This window comes from Staurois parvus, unplaced genomic scaffold (genome assembly GCF_062004578.1).
Source record: "Staurois parvus isolate SC_StPar_1 unplaced genomic scaffold, SC_StPar_1.0 ptg000303l, whole genome shotgun sequence".
NCBI lineage: Eukaryota > Metazoa > Chordata > Amphibia > Anura > Ranidae > Staurois > Staurois parvus.
In genome coordinates, this window is record NW_028318099.1 from 5,005,614 (window position 1) to 5,029,147 (window position 23,534).

General features: G+C 40.7%; 1 protein-coding gene across 30 annotated transcripts in view; it reads right to left on the reverse strand.

The window, feature by feature from the left end:
* The window catches only part of ANK3 (ankyrin 3), an 818,082-nt gene that overhangs the window by 131,769 nt on the left and 662,779 nt on the right, over window positions 1-23,534 (reverse strand). For 22 of the 30 annotated variants that reach the window (XM_089683172.1, XM_089683174.1, XM_089683180.1 and 19 more), the window contains 8 exons: window positions 19,630-19,728; window positions 16,418-16,615; window positions 13,461-13,559; window positions 9,925-10,023; window positions 8,183-8,281; window positions 6,190-6,285; window positions 3,966-4,038; window positions 2,869-2,931 (listed from right to left, as the gene is read on the reverse strand). In XM_089683172.1, coding sequence (XP_089539298.1) covers window positions 2,869-2,931; window positions 3,966-4,038; window positions 6,190-6,285; window positions 8,183-8,281; window positions 9,925-10,023; window positions 13,461-13,559; window positions 16,418-16,615; window positions 19,630-19,728 — 826 coding nt within the window. The remainder of the gene's footprint in view (window positions 1-2,868; window positions 2,932-3,965; window positions 4,039-6,189; window positions 6,286-8,182; window positions 8,282-9,924; window positions 10,024-13,460; window positions 13,560-16,417; window positions 16,616-19,629; window positions 19,729-23,534) is intronic. The other 8 variants (XM_089683177.1, XM_089683182.1, XM_089683183.1 and 5 more) reach the window with 1 other exon arrangement.

Below are 23,534 nucleotides of genomic sequence, written 5' to 3' on the forward strand. Positions count from 1 at the left end.
CTGTCTCTGTTTTGCATGCATCCTGAGTTATTTACTTGCAACAAATATGCAGCCAGTGAAAGTGAAGTCGTGCATGTTCTTATTCAATGGCTGAAAGTGTTCATGTTATTGTTTTTCTAAAAAAAAATAATATATATATATATATATATATACACAAACACACAATAGCTAGAGACTGTATATAGAGTTGGAATCACTTTCAAGTTGGAGTCACTTAAAGTAATGACAATTTCATTAAAGTTTAGTGGAAGTCGGAATGAAGTCAGCCCAGGACACATGCCACTTGCTACAGCAAAAGAAGTTAATCCATATGAAGGATTAAAGTCCTCTCACTCTGCTCCATATGGTGTGTCCTAGTCTGACTTGCATCTCATAATAACACTGGCCTCTGACCCCAAAGTCCTACTAATTTGTACATTGACCAAAAGTGTAATCAGTCGCTTTTTACCAAGGTATTAAGGGAAATATGTTTGTATGCACGCTTTTCAAAAACTATTTCCAAAAATAATCCTTCTGTGCCAAAACATTTGTCTCAATGAATAGAATTAGTTCTTCCTATTATATGTATATAAACCAAAGCAAAGTAAGTTTTTTTTTTGCACTTTTCCAAGGTTTTATTTAAACTTTTAATGCATCATTCTTCACTTCACATTAATAAACATTACCAAAAGCTCAGTCACATCAGACATTAGGATTAGCGTGGTTACAATCAGAAAACTGGAATTAATTCAGTTGATTAAAAACAAAACACACCATGTAATTAGTAGAAAACGTTAAGTCTGTAATATGGAGCTCAAACAATACAAACCAGCTACATTTTTTAATAACTTAAAAGCACTGAGCATTTAAATAAATATGGCAAGGACAGATCCTGAGGTTTGATTTTCGTTTTGATTTAGCTGCATTTTAGTCACATGCTGTTTTTTTCATTCACTAATCCGGGGATTTTAGAATAACCAACATCTGCAGCAAACAGCATTAAATCCTTGCATGCACCTGACGGTGAGAATATAAGGCACAGACCCTAATACAGTATATATATAAAAAAAGAGGGAATTAACTTTACTGCATCCTAAATAGTTGGACAGTTTATTTATGCCAGCATTCTGTCAGTGTGTACAGCAGCCTGTCCAACAGAAGCCAGTCTAATGACCGGCTTTTATTGAATGGTGCTGGAAAACCTGCATCCAATCAGCAGTTGCAGCCAATGGCTATTAGTAAGAGAGGAAAAGAGTCCAGATAGCTGGACTCCCAATACAGGATCCAAAAAAATAATAATATCAAAAAGAGCACACAGATGTACAAGCAGGGGAAAGAGGGCTAACGCGTTTCACACAGAAGCTTTGCTTTGTCAAAACGCTTCTTCTGTGAGTGCTGATCAGTTTGTTCTCGTGGGAAGAGCAGTTCCCTGTCAGAACACAATAGCTAAGCGGGGAAGATCGCTGCACTAACATTGCTTAGTTAGTACCAGGGGCGGGCTGACAACTCATGGGGCCTCTGGTCAATAGAAGATCATGGGGCCTCTGTGTCCTTGTCCACACTCAAAAAAGCCTAAAAAAAGGTACCAGAGGCATTTCATGGGGCCCCCTACTTACCCCGGCCCTCGGGCAGTGCCCGAGTGCTCGAATGGTCAGTCCGCCCCTGGTTAGTACAGCGACCTCTCCATTTTTTTCATTCAGTCCAATAGGTTGAACAAAAAAAAAACTCCCCATGTGTACCTAGCATTAAAAACATTGGAGACAAAGTATTTAAAGGGCAAATATAGAGATTTTCCATTGGTGTCTTCTTGTTTTACAGTTGCTTGCTGTCTGGCTGTTGTTCCATTACCTTATGCAGATCAGCACTTCTTAATTTCCTGATCTCCATGATTACTCTGACTCAGTGACACAAAACGTTTTCAATCTGCAGCTTTCATTGAAAAAAAATTTCAATCTGCAGCTTTTATTAAAAAAAAATGTTTATCCTGCCATGAACGTCAAAGATTTCCTGTTGTGCTCCTGCATTGTCACTCTGTAATACGTGACCACAAATGGATGTGCCTGTAGTTACCATCAGAAAACTAATCCAGAACAATGATGTACAGCTGATGCCATGTAGGTAGACCGGAAGTGGTTAAAATAGATTGGAGAGGACCAGAAGCACTTAGGTGCCAAAAAAAGGATAAATAAGAGATAAACGCAGCATTTTCTAAGTCTAGGTCCACACAACTTGCTGTAGGACTGTGTTGGATAGCTGTGTAGAAGTAGAAAACCAGTTACTCCTGCTCTTGGGGATGGACTCAATGTCAATAGGACCACATAACGAAATTCATATGCACGCCTTGCTGCCCTCAAAGGACTGGGGGAGTCCTAAAGTACTGAATAGAGAAAAACAAACAGAGGGTGCACTGGCCTAGTGCATTACCTTAAAATATGTTTAATGAATGTATATAATAAGTATTGTACTCACAAATAGTCAATAAATAAAAGGTACATCATAAAGGAACAGCTCTGTCCAATTCACACTGCGTGTCTGTCTGTAGTGAGAACTTTGGACAGTGCGTTGAAAAAGTATTGCATTCAGTACTTTTTTCAGCGCAGCACACTGCAAGGCAATTGAACTTTATGAGATGTCTGTGTAATGCAGCGTTGTAATGCAGTGGCTGGTGTGAACGAGCCCTTAAAGAAAACAAAATGGCAGCAAGTAGTCAGAGTACTGAGAACTTCTTGCGTGTCTTCATGGTGGATGCTGATAAGGCGAGAGATGCTAATTTTGGCAGGTGGATCTCAATGATGTAGACCCCAGACATATGAGAGGATGAAGTAGCTGTTGTAGTTGTTAGAGCCCCATATTATTGGTGTTTGTTATATCTGCCACCATTATAAATACCTTCATCCCCTTCTGATAAATACTCAGCATCGCTGAGAATTTCAGGTATATTGGCTCTACGAACTGTACGAACAGGAGACAAAAATATAATGCTTGGGTAGGACAAGTGTGCCTACATGTCATCAATAACAATGATAATAATAATACATGGACTATATCAGATTATACAAATTATCTAAAACACAATTTGCCATTTTTTGCTGGGTGCACACATCACTATCATAAGCTTTGATAACAGATGAGCAAAAAAAGGACACATGGTTTTGGCTGTACAATCTCTGTTGAGCAGGCCATACACTCATATACGTCTTTCATTCAACTTGTGGGCAAAACAAAACAGAAAATCTAACAAATTCCTCCAGCTATGCTAAATGGCACAGATGGAAGAACCTCCTGCTATGGCTTTTGTATTCCACCAGCTGCCAGAAAAACCAAACAGTGCCTGCATTGGATGCAGGTGTTAGTCAGTTGACAATTTTCCTCCCGTTCCTTCGATTTTTCAATCATTTTTTTCAATCAGTGGTGCTGACAAAGCCAGTTTAAGACTTGTCAACAACTGTGTCATGTGAAGCTTTATCTAAACAGTCTATTCAGTTTGTTTAAGGTAGGCCTTCACACTCAAAAGTTGTTGGTAAATCTAAGTGGGATTGTGTGATCCAGGTTGTAATATCTATGGCTAGCTTTAGCATGACATTTCATGGATCCAAAGATCAGATATCTGCATGCTGCTAAGCTGCACTTACTTTGTCAGGCAGCCACGCATAATTGTTCATCATTATGGAGGTAACTGCAGGGCATATCAAAGGTCAGTAATGGTCCAAGCATCTGCAGACCAAAAATGCAGTCTTATGTACTTCCGGCTCACTAATATGCACTGTACAGTAACCTGATAATCACAGGGATGAATAATGATACACTGACCATCACCAATGGCTGTCTGAAGTCAGTGTAGCTCAGCAGGCAATCTGGGGATCTTCACGCCCATGTAAAACCACCCTAGCAGATAGTACAGACACTTTTTCATTTAACATAACTGACTTTCAAGGCGGGACTGGTGATGACACAGATAAAAGGAAGGATAGACGTTACATCCATACCTTCATCATCCGACATGTCCAAAACCTCGTTCATTGTTTCTGGAACATTCATTTTATGTTTTTCAGTCACCATCTGTTAAAGAATAAAGCAAGAGAAAACATAACTTCCCATGTTGGACTGGGGCGTATTACAAGCCAAATATGACAGCAGAACTGTAACAATGCAGCAGATTCACATGTTGTGTGCATACTCGCCGGGCTGCCAAAAATAAAAAATAAACAACTCCCCATTGTGTCAGTGGAGTTCTGATGCTAACTCAGAGCATATGTGTTCTAAGCCCTTTCTGAGCCTGACATCGATACACCCCATTTGTCACTTCAAGGCTTGCATTACTTTTTTTTATTTGTAGAGGTTAATGCATAGGTTATGTACTGTATATAACCTTACTAAAATCAGATTGTAACCTAAAGCAACACAGTTTGGCTCTTCTTGGCAATCTTGGTAAAGTTCAGCAAAGGGGAAACCTCTGCCTTTTGTCCTAACCTTCATTACTGGTTTCTAACAGTGATTGAGAAGGGCATCTGCATACAATGCAAAAATCCAGGCAAGTAGTTATAGACACAGTTATAGCCCATACAGAAACGGTTTTATGCCAGTGGATTTGTACGGCTCTCAGGCAGTTTGTATGCCTGCCAGACTGCACAGCCCGATACTTAAGCTGGCCTCACATTAGACAATCTTCTTATTCAATTTCCTTTAGATTTACCTTCAGCTATGTAGTGCAAGTGCAAGGGCCTGCCTGATTGCATACAAATTGAAAGTGTTTAGGTTTAACCTCATATTATATGGTTTTGGTAAATCTAAAGGAAAATTGTACAAGAAGATTTTATAATGTATGGCCAGCCTTAGCCTCCACTGAGGCAGCAGCAAAGTTCGATCAAGAATATTACCCCAAATCTCCTGGGTTGACAGTAAAGGAGCAGAAGCACATTGATGAGGGCTGTGATGGAGTGGGTATGCTTGAAGCAAGATGTCTATGCCTTGTCCCATTTTTTGTAACGTGTACTGCAGCATATCTTAATTTTCTTCCATTTATTCTTTGCTATATTTAACATATGCATGGGAGATCTTTAGTCGGCCTATGCAAGTCTGGATCTCTTAATGTGTTACAACAGCCCTAGCAGGCATGGAGTAACTTCCTTGCTGTCAATTTATTTAAAACATGTAAACAGGAATAATTATATTAAAGTGTTTCTAAAGGTTGAAGATTTTTTTTACCTTAATACATTCCCAGTATGCATCCCCCCTCAGCCCCCCTCATACATACCTGTGGCCAAGCTCAATCCAATGATATGCACAAGAGCAGTGGTTCTCTCAGCTATCTCCCTCCTCATTGGCTCAGACATAGCAAGGGAAGCCATTGGCTCCCACTGCTGTCAATCACAGCCTGTGAGGCAGGAGTGGGGGTCTATGGACACACAGAGCCAGCTCAGGAACAAGTATGCACAAGTGCCCCCACCATAGCAAGCTGCTTTTGCTATGGGGGGCACTTAGTAGGGGGAGAAGCCAGGAGTGCCAGCAGAAGACCATAGACTAGGAGGATCAGACCTACTCTGTGCAAAACCATTGCACAGAGCAGGTAAGTATGACATGTTTTTATGAACATTTACAATCACGTTAAGATCCATAGTAAATGTGGTTATGTTTTGACATAAGATACAAATTCATTAGGTTTAATTCTAACTAAGGTGTCCGTTTATGACACAGAGAATAGCTGTGATTCAGAGGATTGCAGCTATTCTCTGGTCATTCACAGTTTATGACACTTAGGAGATCAGCGGAGAACATGTTCAGCCCTTCACTGGAGATCTGTGTTCTCCCTCCAGATTCTCCAGCCCAGAGCTGGAGAATCGGAGGAACCGCAAACTAAGCAGAGATAATTTACCTCTGTTTAGTAAACTGATTATAGTAAAATCAGCCGTTTTCCACCATTTGTAGACCGTTCTCCAGCGTTTGGAGGCCGTTCTCCCTTCATTCGGAGAACTGCTTCATGAAAGGCATTCACAGGAGAACTGCATTCTCCGAGAATACTGGAGAACTGAGCAGCGATCATTTATCGCTGGTTCATAAACGGACACCTAAATGTTGTTAGGTAGAGATCTCCCATCCAGTGTTCTTAGAACAAATTTACCAATCTATGTCTAGCCTATCAGCAACTTTTTCAACAAATATATATCAATCATATAGTTTATCCTAGAGACATAATTATATGAGTTTACTCACAACTGTAGTCAGGGTCTCCTCCGTCACCACTTTCAGCGTATCGACCACTGAAATATAACCCAGCCTACGAGCTATAGCCAGAGCAGTGTTGCCATTCTATTGAAAAGGAAAGATAAAGTAGGAAAGAAGCCACAACCAGGTTTATATAATTAGCAGACAAAAAAGATATATAATAATGTAAGTATGGGCAGAGGTGTAGCCTTCTGTATGTGCAACATTACAGCAGACTTTCCTGTCTCACTTCCCTACCAGCATCATACCAATATTACACAATGACTTTCCCATTGCGGGATCTGCTCTGATGACATACATTTGGCTATCACCCATACTTGAGGATGTCAGGATTGACAGACAATATCCTGTATGTACTGCATGTTTTATCTAAAATATCTGCATTGGCCCCAGAAGGCCAATGAAAACAATAAGAATATTATGTCTTTAGTAGAAAAAACAAAGGTGTGTGGGCAGTATAAAACAAAACTAACACGTACTTTATTGGATTTTACATATAGAACAGTAAAATGCAGTAAGTCATGATACAAACATTCTACTGCCACTGTGCAAAAGTCTTCTTTTAATTGAGATGATGAGAGATAAAAGAGAAGGTGCTTTGCTCATGTAAGTTTCCTCTAACCACTTGAGCTCCAGAAGATTTTACCCCCTTCATGACCAGGCCATTTTTTGCTATACAGCTTTGTACTACTATAACTGGCAATTGAGCAGTCATGCAATGCTGTACCCACATTTTCACACAAATAGAACTTTATTTTGGTGGTATTTGATCACCAAATACCGCATTTTGCGATATAAATGGGAAAAAAAACAATATTTTAATTTTCTGCTGTAAAACATATCCAATAACAAATGAAAAAAATCAAATTTCTTCAATTCCTTCTTGAATACATGTCTTTGGTTGACTATGGTGTGTGCGCATATATATATATATATATATATATATATTTTTTTTTTAATACTAATGGTGGTGATCAGTGATTTATAATGGGGCTGCGATAGTGTGGCGAGCAATCTAACACTAACTGACGCTAGGGGGAACTATGCTCTGGGCTGGGAAGAGGTTAACATCTAGGGTAATGAAGAGGTTAACTGCTGTTTTTACTATAATATCTATTTGTTCCTTTGCAGGGATGAGAAACAGAGAGATTGTTCCCTCTGTACAGAGCCCTGTGTTGATTTTCAACACAGAGGTTCTGGGCTGTAATTTTACACAGAAGACCAGCAGGCCTGGCCACAAATCATTGGATGGGACTTGCTTTCCGAATTCAATCTAGCTCAAAAGAAGGATGTATCAGAAGTCAGCACAGTAGCTAAATGGTTAGCACTTCTGCCTGGCATTACTAGGGTTGTTGGTTCGAATCCCAACCACGGCACCACCTGCCTGGAGTTTGCATGTTCTCCCTGTGCCTGCGTGGGTTTCCTCCGGGTATTCCGGTTTCCTCCCACACTCTAAAAGACATGCTGATAGGTGTATTGGCTCCTGTCTAAATTGTCCCTAGTATGTGTATGTATGAATGTGAGTTAGGGACCTTAGATTGTATGCCCCTTGAGGGTTAGTGACTGATGTGAATGTACAATATATATTTAAAGCGCTGCGTGACTTGACGGCGCTATATAAGTACCTGAAATAAATAAATAAATAAGTCTATAGTAGCAGTGGTTAACGTTTACACTCTAACCTGCAACTGGAAAAAAGTCTGGAATCCTGGAGGTATATTGGGGGGACTCTGACAAATCAAGGACCATTCACTGCAGGTGAATCTTCCTTGTGCATGTGTTTTGAATGACAGTAATTGATTCACCACCAGTGAACATTTGGTATAGGCCACATTTACTACTTTATAAAATGTGCTCCTTGCAATCAGAAGACCTTTTTTTTACAATTGTTTTTGATTCTGAGACAAAATGTGACATTATACTGTATATAAATACATTGGATGTTGGTTTGTGGGTAATTGGAAACTGTTTATCCACTTACTACAGTGACTTCATTGGGTGAAGCACCATGCTGGAGCAACACGTTAATGATATGGGTATGTCCCTGCTGAGCAGCCTGGTGTAGAGCTGTATACCCATTCTAAAAAGAAGAAACACATAATTATCAGAAGAATTTTTGAAAAATATTGATTATTTTCAATGTATATAATGTATATAGGAATAACAAAGGGCAATCAAGATATAAAATATTTAGTAATGCTGTTAAACAATAAAATACTCTTCAAATACTCCTGTAAAAGCCTGTGTGTGCATGACCACATAAACTAACATAGAGGTGCTTTTTACAGGCTGAAAAAAAGCTGAATGCCTGTACATACAGCATTTTCTAAGCTCTGTGTACATGAGGTCTAAAAGGTGTAGGGCAATAAAAAGGATGAATGCTAGGAGAACTTTCAAGGTACCTAAGAATTACTAATTTGTTGTATAAAAATGCAAACATTTTATATTGTTCATCATATCATAAAAAACACCATTATAAATTCATAAAAATTATAGCTACAAATATAGCCTCATATTGGACGTCCCAGTCCTATACATGTCAGTTTATGATGAGTGGGTTATTTACAGTCAGCCTTTGTTTTTTTTTACATTCATAAGTATGCCTTTTAATGCAAAAAAAGAATAAAACAGGGCGCACTCTCCTCTTGCATTAGCATGATAAATAGGAAATTTATTAACTACAAATGCATACTCATAAACCAAAAAGTTCTTTAAAACATAGACAAGGAGCCAAAGATGACAATTGCGGACAGCAGACGTCCTTGGATGAAAAGTGCTAATGCATTTCGGGAGTCAAACTCCCTTCCTCAGAGCAGGCTGCTCTGAGGAAGGGAGTTTGACTCCCGAAATGCATTAGACTTTTCATCCAAGCATTATCATCTTTGGCTCCCTGTCTCTGTTTTAATGACCTTTATGGTTTGTGAGTATGCATTTATAATTTTACAATAAATTTCCTATTTATCACGGTAATGCATGAGAAGAGTGCACCCTGTTTTATTCTTTTTTCCCTGGTTCCTTGATCTATCAAGGGCGGCACCTCAGCAAGTGCTAGATTCCATGTTCTCTGTGTAGCATGAAGATTTGAGCGCTGGTTTCTGGTGTCTGTTGATGCCTTCTAATGCACTGGACAACAGGATCTTAGTTAGTCTACACATTTTTCATAAATGCTCCTCTTCCTCAGGAAGATGAAAGGAGGCCAATGCTAACAGTAGAGCAGTGGTGCAACCAGGGGCGGACTGACAACTCATGGGGCCCCCGGGCAATAGGGGATCATGGGGCCCCTGTGTCCTTGCCCAAACTCAAAAAAGCCTATGAAAAAGGTACCAGGGGCATCTCATGGGGCCCCCTACTGACCCCGGGCCCTCGGGCAGTGCCCAAGTTTCCAAATGGTCAGTCTGCCCCTGGGTGCGACTTAACTAGAACTATAGCCATGTTTTGGTTTTGGGGAAAGGGTGATAATATCGTTCAGGTTTTATTCTGCTCTCAGCAGAACTGGATAGATATCCTCTCACTTCCTGTTCTGGATGACATATTGTCACTGTGACATAAAAATAACAGCAGATACATAGACGATTAAAACCCAACATTCCCCAACCTATCCAAAATTTTAAAAAAAAAAAATCATAGGTTGTAGACCCAGGATAAGTAGGATTATGGTCCTACAGCCCACCATGGAAAGCTCATATACACGCATTATTTTCTGCAAATATATGCACAACTCACTTTGGTTTTGGCATTCACTTTAGCACCATGTTGCAACAAGAAATTGACCATTTTAATGTTCCCGTAATGGCTTGCCACATGCAAAGGAGTATATCCCATCTGAAATACATACAGAAAAGATAAATGGTTAACACTTGAGGGCGACAGGTTTCTGCTGATCATTTTGTATTGTAAATATTACATTTAATGCTAACTTAAAATGCATATTGTTTTTTTGCTCCTATTGAGTGTTCCTTATGAATCAGCATCATGTGTCTTATAAATAATATGTTATGTTTGTTATTCTTGATGTTCCATTACCATGTTATACTCTACCTTCCACCTTTTTTATTTCTCACCTAAGATTTAGACTTAACATGCTCCATTTACAAAGGATGCATATTGATTCTGCATCTGGCCCCTTTGTCTTTTGGCACCTCAACAACTCTGTGTACTATAAAGATGGTAGCAGGGGTGGTTTGCAAGCTTCACAAACGACTGTTTCATTTTTATTGCCTTTACATTCTGCCAGCATTTCATTTTAATTCTATGGTGTTAGGCAAAATGTTGGCCTTATATACACACTCAGTAAGGCATTGCAAAGTGAACTAACAACATTAATGATTTTGCTTACCTTGTGCATCATTACTGCCACTTTGCATTGCCTTGCTTAATAGTCCCTACTAATAATATTTTTTATCTTCATGCTGCTTTACTTTTAGGTACTATAAGCTTCAAACAGCAATTCCAGGAAACAAGTAAAAACAACTAGTGAGTTACTAAAATCAGCCAATAGATGGAGCAAATTTCTTTCCTGCAACCACGGAATCCCTCCCATGGGGCTGATAGATTTCACAAGACTAACTGCTGATGAGAAAAGGTATTTAGCAGTTTATATTTACTAAAATAATTGCATCTTCAAGTTCTGTGTGCTGTGGGAGACCAGATATAGTTAATGCAGAGTCCTGGGTTTAGTAACACTTTAAGGCTGATCTCTAAACAATTTTCTATCCAGAAAGCTTCCCCCATAATCCACATAATTTAGCAGAAGGACATTTTTAAATGTGTACATTTTAACAAAGACATAGCAATGCTGCTAGGTACCCTAAAGCTTGCTGAACAGGGGCAGCTAAGGGCAGGGGCAGCTAAGGGGAGGAAACACTTCAGCCTGTAATAATAAATTCCCTATCACCATGCTGTCCAACAAATCAAACTATTTTATAAGCCCTTATAATGTGAAAAACAGCTGTGATTAAATATATGTTTTATATCCACATACACAACCATTGCAACAGTTTGAATATATGCTAGAAATAATAAATACAATGTTAAAAGTTCACATTCTTTCCTTGCAACTCTGTTTCATTCACCACATAAAAAAGTATTTGGAAATGGAACCACCACCTTTAAGCATGTTCCAGTTATTAACAGTGCTGCATGTGTTCTGAAATCCACATCAAATTTGTTCCAAATGTGTTATTCACCACCACCTTTAAAAAAGTTCACCCACCAGGTAGGGTGGACCCAGGGGCGGACTGACAACTCATGGGGTCCCCAGGCAATAGGGGATCATGGGGCCCCTGTGTCCTTGCCCAAACTCAAAAAAGCCTATGAAAAAGGTACCAGGGGCATCTCATGGGGCCCCCTACTGACCCCGGGCCCTCAGGCAGTGCCCGAGTTTCCAAATGCTCAGTCCGCCCCTGGATGGACCACAATTGATAAAGGTCAGAGGCACTTTTTCATCATTATCTCCATATATCTAATAGGAAAAAATCTCTGTGGAATACCTAATTTTTTCATTATCTCTGGTTCACACTGATCTGGTGCGATCTCTGTACGATTTCAAGTGTAATTTCAGGAGCAGTTGTGCAATTCTGATGCAATTTTACACAGCTGCAATTTCTGTTCTGGCTAATTTTGTGACATTAGAAATAGGTGCATCTTGCACTGAAATGGCATTGCATTTGATCACCTACGCATTTTCACTGCTGTTTCCATTCAAGTTTATGGGGCTCAAAAAATGCACTGTATCATACCAAACACACACAGGAGCCTTTTGGAAATTGCATTGCGTTTTGAAGGTGTGAAAGACCTTCATAGAAAGCTATGTTATCTCCCTTGACATGCAAATCTATACATTCTGGAATGCATTAGAACTGCATCAGATTCACATCAGTGTGAACCAGGGCTAAATGATCTCTTTTCCATCAATTCAACCTTATCTCCATGAATTCTCTCAATGTGGGAAGGATTTTAAAATAAAATATCCAATAGTGAAATACTGCTTTATAAAGAAAAAAAATTGAAAACCTATACTTGTGCTTAGATTACATAAGTGTACTAAACACTATTATAAACAGCATGCATGTTTAGAAAGACTGTCATCTATTTTAAGTCCCACCATCAAAAACTCTGTCACCCTTGAGCTCTACTAGCAGCATACCCTGGGCTCATCCCTACATTTAGGGAAGATACCATGAACCAGCACAATGACATCGCCTGCTTAACCTCTCTCTACTTATTTTAGGCTTATGTCCTTCCCAAATTGTTAGTATTAATGGGAAATGAGTTAGAATGATGGAAGACAGACCCTTTGTGAAATAATTGGATAGTCTAATCTAGATTTTTTTTCCTAGATAAAGGGGAAAATGTGCATCTGACCTTTATAATTTAAAGGTTAAGTTCACTTTTTGGACAAAAATATTAAATGCACATTTTTTTGCAGGTACAAAAATGTGCATTTATTATTTTTGTCCAAAGGAGCCTACAAAGCATTGCACCAGCGCTCCGTAGATCACTGATGCCATGCAGGTCTCCTGCAGACCTGTCAGAATATCTGCTTGCCATACAGGATGTAGGCCCAAGAACATATACTGAAAGGAAGCTTCAATGAACTACCACATCACTCCACAGCCACTAAGGCTGTTGGGACTTGTAGGCACTCATTCACAGAACACTGTGAATGAGTGATGTGGTCGTGTGGGCGGTGCGCTGTTTTCAAATCTGGCAGATAGTACGGATAAACTTTTCCTTGTACTATCTGTCAGAGGGAGGGGCGTGGCTGCGGCTATGGGAACATGTTACATGTTCCACCCTAAAAACATGTAACGGGTAACATGTTCCAAAGGTGAACTTATCCTTTAAAGGCCAACTCTGGAAATTACTAAAAAAACTATCTATGCTATGTGAGGGGCATATTCCTTAAATCTTAATATTAAGTTATCCAAAGCACCATATGTGTTTTGAGATCCACATGAAATGTGATCCAACTTATCTACCACTACCTTCAGAAAGGCTCACTCACCAAATGGGATGGACCTTAAAGATCAAAAGAGATGTATGCAAGCATCATGGTTTACCAAAATGTCTTTTACCAGATTCTTTATAGACCAGATATTTCTAAGGCCCTAACAAACTGACTTACTGTATAAGCCCAAATGAGTCTATACAACGTCTGTCTGACTTTGTCCATGAAAATATTTTGAACCTAATTTACCATGTTTTATAGTATAAGATGTTATAGTAATGTCTATAACAGGTAAAAGAAGATAGATTACCTTTGTTGTACAGTCATTGCCTGCTCCATTATTGGTGAGAACCTGGGCTACTCCCACTCTGTCCTCTTGTGCTGCCAAGTGAAGAGGTGTGAGGCCGCTCTACAATTCACAAAATAACATAATATCAGTACACAATATGTATTTAAAAAGTACATCAAATATGATAAAATCACTGTTTTCGTTTCATCAAGAAGGGAGCTGATTGATAAACCATATAGCCACCACCACTAATATTATGCGTCTGTGCTCACAACCCCCAGTAAAAATGATAATTAACTCCAAAGAGATATGAACCACTATTTAATGCAGTTGTATCGGGCAGTTATGTTTTTTTGCATGCAGCTAGCATAAGTACTAAAATTGTAATATTAGCCTCATGTAACCCTTTCCACTCACATTGTGAGAAGGGATAACATTAGGTGTCTCTGCTGAACGCACAGAGCAGAGTAGGCACAACCGATAAGTTACCAGTGAGCTACTGCTCCAATACTGTATTGTCCAATTAGCAGGCTGTGGCTAGGGCAGGGACACCACTGTATTTTTCAACTCCAACATCAATGTAGTGCCACCCTCCTGGCTGTGCTGTATGGCAGAGGTGTATGCACTGCAAAAATGTCAGAACAGAATTACAAATCCTCTGGAAGAAAAGACCGTTCACATGTTTATTATTTAGGGATTTGCTGTAGCAATAAACAATGTAAGAGACTTCTGTTTGGGAGGTTTGGTTAGCTCCTCTCTCAGGGTTTTACCCCGTGCCCCCTTTAGGGAAATTTCTTCTCACATAAATACCGTATATATATATTGTCTGTAAAAAGGTTTCAAGTGAAACTGCACTGCATCTGAGCACTACAAAGCAAAAATGCCATTTAATTCATTGTTAATATTCAAATCAAACTCATCCATCCATTCATGACTCCATGCTTTATTTTACTGAGAATTAATTTGAAAAACACCCCCTAGCATTTCTGGCAGTGGCCATCTTGAGTAAGTGCAGATGATTCATGTAGCATTTACTTCCTGGAATCCATCTGCCCTTAGCTGATGCATTGGCTGAGCTGAGAACCCACCATCCCCTCTTGAAAACTCCTGGGATGTATAGCATCATTTGCCTAGGCATGGAAAACAGGAAGTAAGTGAAGAAATGTAAAACAAAAAGTGTAAAACAAGTAAATATGATACTTTCCCATCTATTTAATAATGCTAGCAGCATAAGGATTAAAAATAGTCAATGTTGATTGAGAGAGTGGAGTTCCACTTTTAGAATATCTGATGTATGTTCTTTTTTTGTAACATTTCTTTGCCAACAACAGTGCAAGAGTTTTGGTTCAGGGTCGAAAGATGAATACAAAGTAGACGTCCCTGCTTGATGCAATGACTGGGCCACGGATTTACTCAGCTAAATGTTCTGTTATTCACTTTGGCTGTCACAGCTGCGTATATAGGGATAGGAGGCATTTTAGGAAGCCAAGAGCACAGTTTCTAGCATTGCTATCTCAAAACGATAGGGAGCCTTGATTCTGAGTCCAAATGTGGTGCTATCTGTGTGGGGTCTGTATGTTCTCTCTCCCTCCCCATGGCTTTCTTAACCATAGCTCAAAGACATACTGATAAAATTATAAGTGTTTAACTAAACTTGGACACCTGGTAACATAAAATAGACTGCAAGTGCCTGGGGGAAGTAACTGATACATGCAAATACAACTTCCTGAAATGCAGTTCTAAAGAATAAAAAAGATCATTATTTTCTAATTTATACATAATAAAACTCTGCCTTCCAACCTTTTTTTTATTTTCCAAATTTGATACTGAACAGACAATGAAGCGATGTGATTCCACTATCAACTGCAAATCAAGAACACGGGGACATGATGTCAAACTAACTGGAGGAAAGTTCAAAACTAATCTTAGAAAGTACTTTTTTACTGATGTTAATGCTTAGAATAAACTTCCAGCAGAGGTAGTGAGCCAGTCACCAGTAAATAGCTTCAAACATGCTTGAGACAAGCATAGATCTATACTCAGACAAAAAGTTAACAACCCACCACCCCAAAAAAACAAAAAAAAAAAAAACAAAAACACCCCCCCCCCTCCAAAAAAAAAGCACACACACACAAAAAAAAGGGCAGACTCGATGAACCACTCAGCCTTTTTCTTCCGTCACCTTTCCATGTTTCTATGCATGTATAGGAGATATTCCTTGTATGTATAGGTAAGTTTTATTACGAACTAACCTGTAGGTAAGTGAGCAAGCAGTATTTACTACTGCTTTAAGTTGGCTACAGATGGACCAGATCTCGACCAGTTCAGCAGGGAGATTCAGTCTATCTATGGGCAGGCTGATTGTACCCAAGCCGATCCATCTATCAACTTGGGTAAAATCAGCAAGTTGGATTTTTAGCATGTGATTATTGCCCATGGCTATAGCTGCTAGCAGTAGTCATTGTATTCTCCTGCCCAGGAAAGCTCCCTGTGCCACTCAAGCATGCAGAAACAATGGCACTGCAGGAGGCATTCCCCCATCAACACCGACTGTGTTCATGGAGGAATCGAGCAATTTCTTTCCTTCCACCCATGATGGAAGGAAAGAAAATCGAATAACCTACGGCATGCGTTACTTTGCTTGTTGTCACTTCATCTCTTAGGCTAGGTTTACTGACTGAGCTGCTGCTGTACTTTCCCTGGCTAGCCAGTGCACCTTCCATTTATGTGCAGACTGTCAACAGGAACCATGTTTTGTGAGCTGGGAGCTTCATACAACTGAATCCATACTTTATTTTTTTTTACAGTGTTCTTACTAACTACCAGATTCTCCCTTATTTGTCTTAAGGGAGCCCATACAATATGGTGGTGACCTGGTGCACCTGGCAACAGCAAGCAATTTACAGTGGATGGAGTTGAAATTGGCTTCACATGGAAATGCTACATTACCAACAAATTTTGAAGAGTATAGATGGTACCTTGTTGCTAACATTGACATTAGAATTTCTTGTGAGCAGCAAAGACACCATGTCCACATGGCCTTCTTGGGCAGCAAGATGAATGGGAGCAATTCCTTGCTTGGTCATTGCATTGGCATCTGCCCCATACTCCAGCAACGTGGTGGCTATTTCCATCTGGTTTTTCTTTGCAGCAATGTGTAGAGGTGTGTACCCATTCTAAAAGAATGACATACATACAAGGATAATTATTGAGCATGTAAGCAAACATATATAGTTTATCAATCATTCTGCCAAGTACCTGCTGATAGAAAATCCAGTAAACTTTATATATAATGTTAATCCTTTAATAAGCTACCTGTGCTAGATTGCTGTATGTGAACTGTAAACCTACAACAAAAGTACTCAGTACTCTCCATTTGCAGCATTGGGATCTTAGGTTCAATGCTACCTAAGAAAACTAGGTAACATGAGTCTGTTTTCTTAATTTTGCATTTAATTCCTTTGGACATTCTAAATTCATTTCACGGTTCAAAAACACTTTTGAATCAAAGGAGCAATTGTATCAAAGGGTGTAAACAGAGAAGGGATTTTGTAGACTGGGTGACCTTAAAAGTTGCCTCAGATCTGGATTTTAAAGACTTGAATGACAAGAGATAGAGAAAGCAGTTGCAAAATGGTTACCAATGTCTGCATTCACAAAACTGAACATAAATCACATCACTCAGTATAATTGTTAAGCAGCAGGGGCCTTAAGTGCTAACTTTAGTAGCTGTTTGATCAAAACATGAAAATTGCATTACCCTTATTAATTCAAAGCACAGTAGACATCCAAAATCAACTGATTGCTGTGCGCTGTAATAGAGTCCTGGTTGTCTCTTATGTAATCAGCACTATATGTGTGTATGAGTGAGTATGTATATATATACACACACTTACACAAATTCACAGACAAAACCTTGTTAAATACACTATCCACTTGTATCTTCCATTTAAAGGTCAGAGTGGACTCTCCACCTCAGAGGGTATCAGATTAGCATGCTCCAACTAACAGACCACATTTTAAGAATGCCTGATGCCAGATACATTCCAAATTCATCAGTCACACTTGCTTGAGGTGATTGTAGTTGTATTAGTGCATTGGCGACAGAAACAATTGAGTACAGTCTTTGAAACTTTTTTATTTGCACTACACACAATTGTCAGGGCAAGCTTTTGGGGTATGTCCCCTTCTTCAAGGTCCAAGAATGTATTGCTTGGACCTTGAGGAAGGGGACATACCCTGAAAGCTTGTCCTAAAAATTATCATTATACAGGATTTATATAGCGTCAACAGTTTGCTCAGCGCTTTACAATATAAAGGGAGACAATACAGCTCAATACAAGAGGGATAGGAGGGCCCTGCTCCTTGAAAATTATGTTATTGCAAATAAAAAATTATCATTGATAGTAACTCAATTGTATCAGTCACAGTATAACTGACAATGAAAAATCCGTAGAGACTCTTATCATAATGACCCATTCCATCTGCTAACAAAGAACCAATTAAATGTCTCAGGATTCCAAATGGGCAAGCCTCCAATGTAAGGTACCAGCACAGAGAAAAATATAATTATGTAAGCTGGCTATAGATGGGACTTTTTTCTTTCCTACAACCTGCGGCTTGCACACAGTCAACATAGTCAGTGTTGATGGGGGAAACCCTTCTGCTGAACCATTGTGAACACATTGATTACATCTATCGGATATAGTAGCCGTTAGCAATAATCACATGTAAAATCCAACAGGCTGGTTGTACCCAAATTGATCGATCAATCAACTTGGGTACATTTAGCATGCCCATACATGGTTCGAATCTTGGCTAGTCCCTGAACCTGTGTATATATAGGTCATCTGGCTAACAAACTAATATTCACTGAAATGATGCATGTTGTCATTGACCTGAGGCTTACACATGGTTGGGAACGCCTTAGCCACCCCACATGACAACACTGAGTGCCTGTGGAGGCAATTAGCACAGACCAGTATTGTCATGTGGAAGGAGTGGAAGTAAATAAGAGGCTTCCAATGCCTGGAAGTACTGGTATTTCTCTTACTTCTCTTCAGGTGAGTAGGACCATGGGGAGCAAATGTAAGATTGAGTGTCGCAGGCGGAGCCACCAATAAAGCTGCATGGGAAAGCCACAGATTTTCTTTCAGTTATCCAAACTTAATATATAAGCATTCTAACAGAAGGAATATTCATGAAGATGGGATTCAATATTTATTAGTGATCTCATAGATGAACCCTGGTACCTGCAATCCTCTGGTTTGCAAGGTCCTTTTGAATGTGGCCCCAGATATATACCTTATGTATAGCCATGGGTGAAGATATGCACCAGGCAGAGACACTGACAATTTCTAAATAGGTTCAACATTTGAACAAATAGAAATAAAATGATGACTTCACAACCCTCACACACAACCCTCAGGATGCATTTGTTTCAATGGATGCCAAGAACAGTTTTGTCTATACATGAGGAATGGTAAAATGCAAATATACTCACTGGCCACTTTATTAGGTACACCTGTACAATTGCTTATTAATAAAGATTGCTAATCATCCAGTAACATAGCAGAAATTCAATGCATTTAGGCAACTAGTCATGGTGAAGATGACTTGCCGAAGTTAAAACCGAGCATCAGAATGGGGGAAGAAAGGGGATTTAATGACTTTGAATGTAGCATGGTTGTTGGTGCCAGACAGGTTGGTCTGAGTATTTCAAAAACTGCTGATCTGATAGGATTTTCATGTACAACCAACTCTACGGTTTACAGAGAATGGTCAAAAAAGAGAAAATATCCATCAAGCTGCAGTTGTGTGAACGGAAATGCCTTGTTGATGTCAGAGGTCAGAGGAGAATGGGAAGATTGGTTCAAGAAAATAGAAAGGCAACAGTAACTCATGTCAATATGGACCAAATCTCTGAGGAATGTTTCCATCACCTTGTTGAATCTATGTCAGGAAGAATTAAGGCACTTCTGAAGGAAAAAGGGGGTCCAACCCGGTACTAGCAAGGTGTACCTAGTAAAGTGGCCGGGGAGTGTATATGCTGTACATCTTGCTGTAGTATTTATTTAACATAAAACACAAGGAGTTAATCCTGTACCATTCATTCTACATTACTAGGATCATTAGATGGTGGAACATGATTTTATTGCATATAAACATTATGACATTTTGAGTTATTTACCTTTGCAGCTCCATGAGGGGATGCTCCTTTATCCAACAATAGCAATGCCACTTTCTGGTTATCATAGTGTGCCGCAACATGCAGTGGTGTTAGACCGGTCTAAAAACACATGCAGAAACAACCATTGTTATAACATTGTAACTGTTATCTCTAATGCTGTGACATAATATAAGTTCTGTGATGGATCTTAGCAGCCATGTCTGCTTGTTAGTTACAATAACAGAGTAAAACTAGAAATGATGCACTGTCACACTATTTACTGGGTAAGAAACTATAGATGGCTTGTAACATGAACACTTTTTACATGTTTTTGAATCCGCTCTAAAGCATGTAACCTGCCTTCTTCACCCTAATTTGTTTTATTATTGTCACTCACACTACTTTCAATGAGAGCAAAAATGTCTGCGCCTGCACAGGACCCAACACTTATACAAAATAAAGAAGTGTATATTCAGTAGAATAGGAAATACTGCATGGTGATATGTTGCACTTATTTTCTGAGCAAGGAGATGGAGCTTTAGGCCTCATTCACACCATTCATGTAGAAAAACTGATGGAAACTGACGCACAGATTTCACTTGCAGAGACATCAGTTTACATCAGTTTTCATGTGCGCTTCAATGAGTTTTATACATATTGCATATGATGTGATTTTGTTGTGCCCTTGCAGAACGCGTGCACCATGGTGTGAACAAACCCTTAGGGCCAGTTCACACCACAAAAATGCACTCCAATGCATTCCAGATACATTTTTGCTTACAGTTCACACCACACACCATTCTGGTGCCATTTTGATGCAGTTTGCTATATTCCAGTATGGTTCTATGCAGAATAAATGCAGCATGTTCTACTTTTTTTTCTGTACTGGAAACTGACTGGAATTGACTGCACTAGTGTGAACTAGAGCCATTGGAATACATGGAAAACACTGTGCATGCATTTTTGATGCAGAATAAAAAAACACACTGGACTGCATTTAATGTGAACTAGCCCTTAATGTGAATCAATGTTTTGACCAAGCAGGACAAATCAACAAGTACACTTTAATGCAGATCTCCTCAGATGCATATACTTGGCTTCCTTTCCTACCCCCGCAGCTCCAATTAGCTGATGGGAGTAAAAGTTAAGGTACATAACGTATGTGTTACTGGGGATGGTTGAGTTAAAGTGGTTGTAAAATAATTTTTCTTTTAAAAAAGTGTCTATACTTACCTGCTCTTATCCTTGTCTTCTCGGGTCCCCCCACTGGTACTCCTGGCTCCCCCTCTCTTGCTGGTGCCCCCACTAGAAAGCCGATTTCCATGGGGGCACTCGTGAAGGCTTGCTCCCAATTGCTTCCATTGAGAGTCACCAGAGTTGACTGAAAGGAGCTGCCCAGTGAGGAGGGACAAAGCAAGGAGAGCCTCAGCTCTCATGCACTGCGCTGGATCACGATGGGGCTCAGATAAGTATAAGAGGGGTGAGGGTGCAAGTCTGTGACAGAAGGTTTTTTACCTAATGCATAAAATGCATTAAGGTAAAAAAAAACTTGAGGCTTTAGAACCACTTTAAAGTGTATCTAAAAGCAACACATTTTTTTCTTTTTGTAGAGAAGGGTTATAATCTCTGTCAGTTTTTATGCCATCTATGTCTCATTGGGGATATTTCCCTTCACTTCTTCTCTTATAGCCACATCAGGAAGTAAGATGAAATCCCTCCAAAGTGAAGGAATCCCTGGTTTTCTCCAGGGTCATCAAAACTAATGCCCCCATTAGAAGTTTTACCCTTTATTACTGTTTTGGGGACAACCCAAAATTTAGGGTTTTCTTTCATTTTTGGTAATAACTGCAAACATGAGAAATAGAAAGGGTGAACCTCCTTCACAGGGGTATGGACAGCAATAAAAACCGGTGTTCTAATCCCTCTACAGCAGTGGTTCTCAACCTTTCTAGCGCCGCGACCCCTTAATACAGTTCCTCATGTTGTGGTGACCCCCAACCATAAAATTATTTTCGATGCTACTTCATAACTGTAATTTTGCAGTAGGAGGAATAGTGCCACGTCATTGGTGTCATTGGGAGGAATAGTGCCCCATCATTGGTATCAGTGGGAGGAATAGTGCCCCGTCATTGGTGTCAGTGGGAGGAATAGTGCCCCCTTCATTGGTGTCAGTGGGAGGAATCGTGCCCCGTCATTGGTGTCAGTGGGAGGAATAGTGCCCCATCATTGGTGTCAGTGGGAGGAATAGTGCCCCATCATCGGTGTCAGTGGGAGGAATAGTGCCCCATCATCGGTGTCAGTGGGAGGAATAGTGCCCCATCATCGGTGTCAGTGGGAGGAATAGTGCCTCATCATCGGTATCAGTGGGAGGAATAGTGTCCCATCATCGGTATCAGTGGGAGGAATAGTGCCCCATCATAGGTGTCAGTGGGAGGAGGAATAGTGCCCCATCATAGGTGTCAGTGGGAGGAGGAATAGTGCCCCATCATTGGTGTCAGTGGGGGGAGGAATAGTGCCCCATCATTGGTGTCAGTGGGAGGAATAGTGCCCCATCATTGGTATCAGTGGGAGGAATAGTGCCCCATCATTGGTATCAGTGGGAGGAATAGTGCCCCGTCATTGGTGTCAGTGGGAGGAATAGTGCCCCATCATTGGTATCAGTGGGAGGAATAGTGCCCCGTCATTGGTGTCAGTGGGAGGAATAGTGCCCCGTCATTGGTATCAGTGGGAGGAGGAATAGTGCCCCGTCATTGGTATCAGTGGGAGGAATAGTGCCCCGTCATTGGTATCAGTGGGAGGAATAGTGCCCCGTCATTGGTACCAGTGGGAGGAATAGTGCCCCGTCATTGGTATCAGTGGGAGGAATAGTGCCCTGTCATTGGTGTCAGTGGGAGGAATAGTGCCTCGTCATCGGTGTCAGTGGGAGGAATAGTGCCTCGTCATCGGTATCAGTGTGAGGAATAGTGCCCCGTCATCGGTATCAGTGGGAGGAATAGTGCCCCATCATCGGTGTCAGTGGGAGGAATAGTGCCCCATCATCGGTATCAGTGGGAGGAATAGTGCCCCTTCATCGGTATCAGTGGGAGGAATAGTGCCCCATCATCGGTGTCAGTGGGAGGAATAGTGCCCCATCATCGGTGTCAGTGGGAGGAATAGTGCCTCATCCTTGGTATCAGTGGGAGGAATAGTGCCCCATCATTGGTATCAGTGGGAGGAAAAGTGCCCCATCATTGCTGTCAGTGGGAGGAATAGTGCCCCATCATTGGTGTCAGTGGGGGGAGGAATAGTGCCCCATCATAGGTGTCAGTGGGGGGAATAGTGCCCCATCATTGGTGTCAGTGGGGGGAATAGTGCCCCATCATAGGTGTCAGTGGGGGGAATAGTGCCCCATCATAGGTGTCAGCGGGGGGAGGAATAGTGCCCCATCCTTGGTGTCAGTGGGAGGAGGAATAGTGCCCCATCCTTGGTGTCAGTGGGGGGAGGAATAGTGCCCCATCCTTGGTGTCAGTGGGGGGAGGAATAGTGCCCCATCCTTGGTGTCAGTGGGGGGAGGAATAGTGCCCCATCCTTGGTGTCAGTGGGGGGAGGAATAGTGCCCCATCCTTGGTGTCAGTGGGGGGAGGAATAGTGCCCCATCCTTGGTGTCAGTGGGGGGAGGAATTGTGCCCCATCGTTGGTGTCAGTGGGGGGAGGAATCGTGCCCCATCCTTGGTGTCAGTGGGGGAGGAATAGTGCCCCATTGTTGGTGTCATTTGGGGGAGGAATAGTGCCCCATCGTTGGTGTCAGTGGGAGGAATAGTGCCCCATCATTGGTGTCAGTGGGAGGAATAGTGCCCCATCATTGGTATTAGTGACACCAATGATGGGGCACTATTCCCACTGACACCAATGATACTTACCTTGCAGACCCCTGCTCCAGCCTGGGC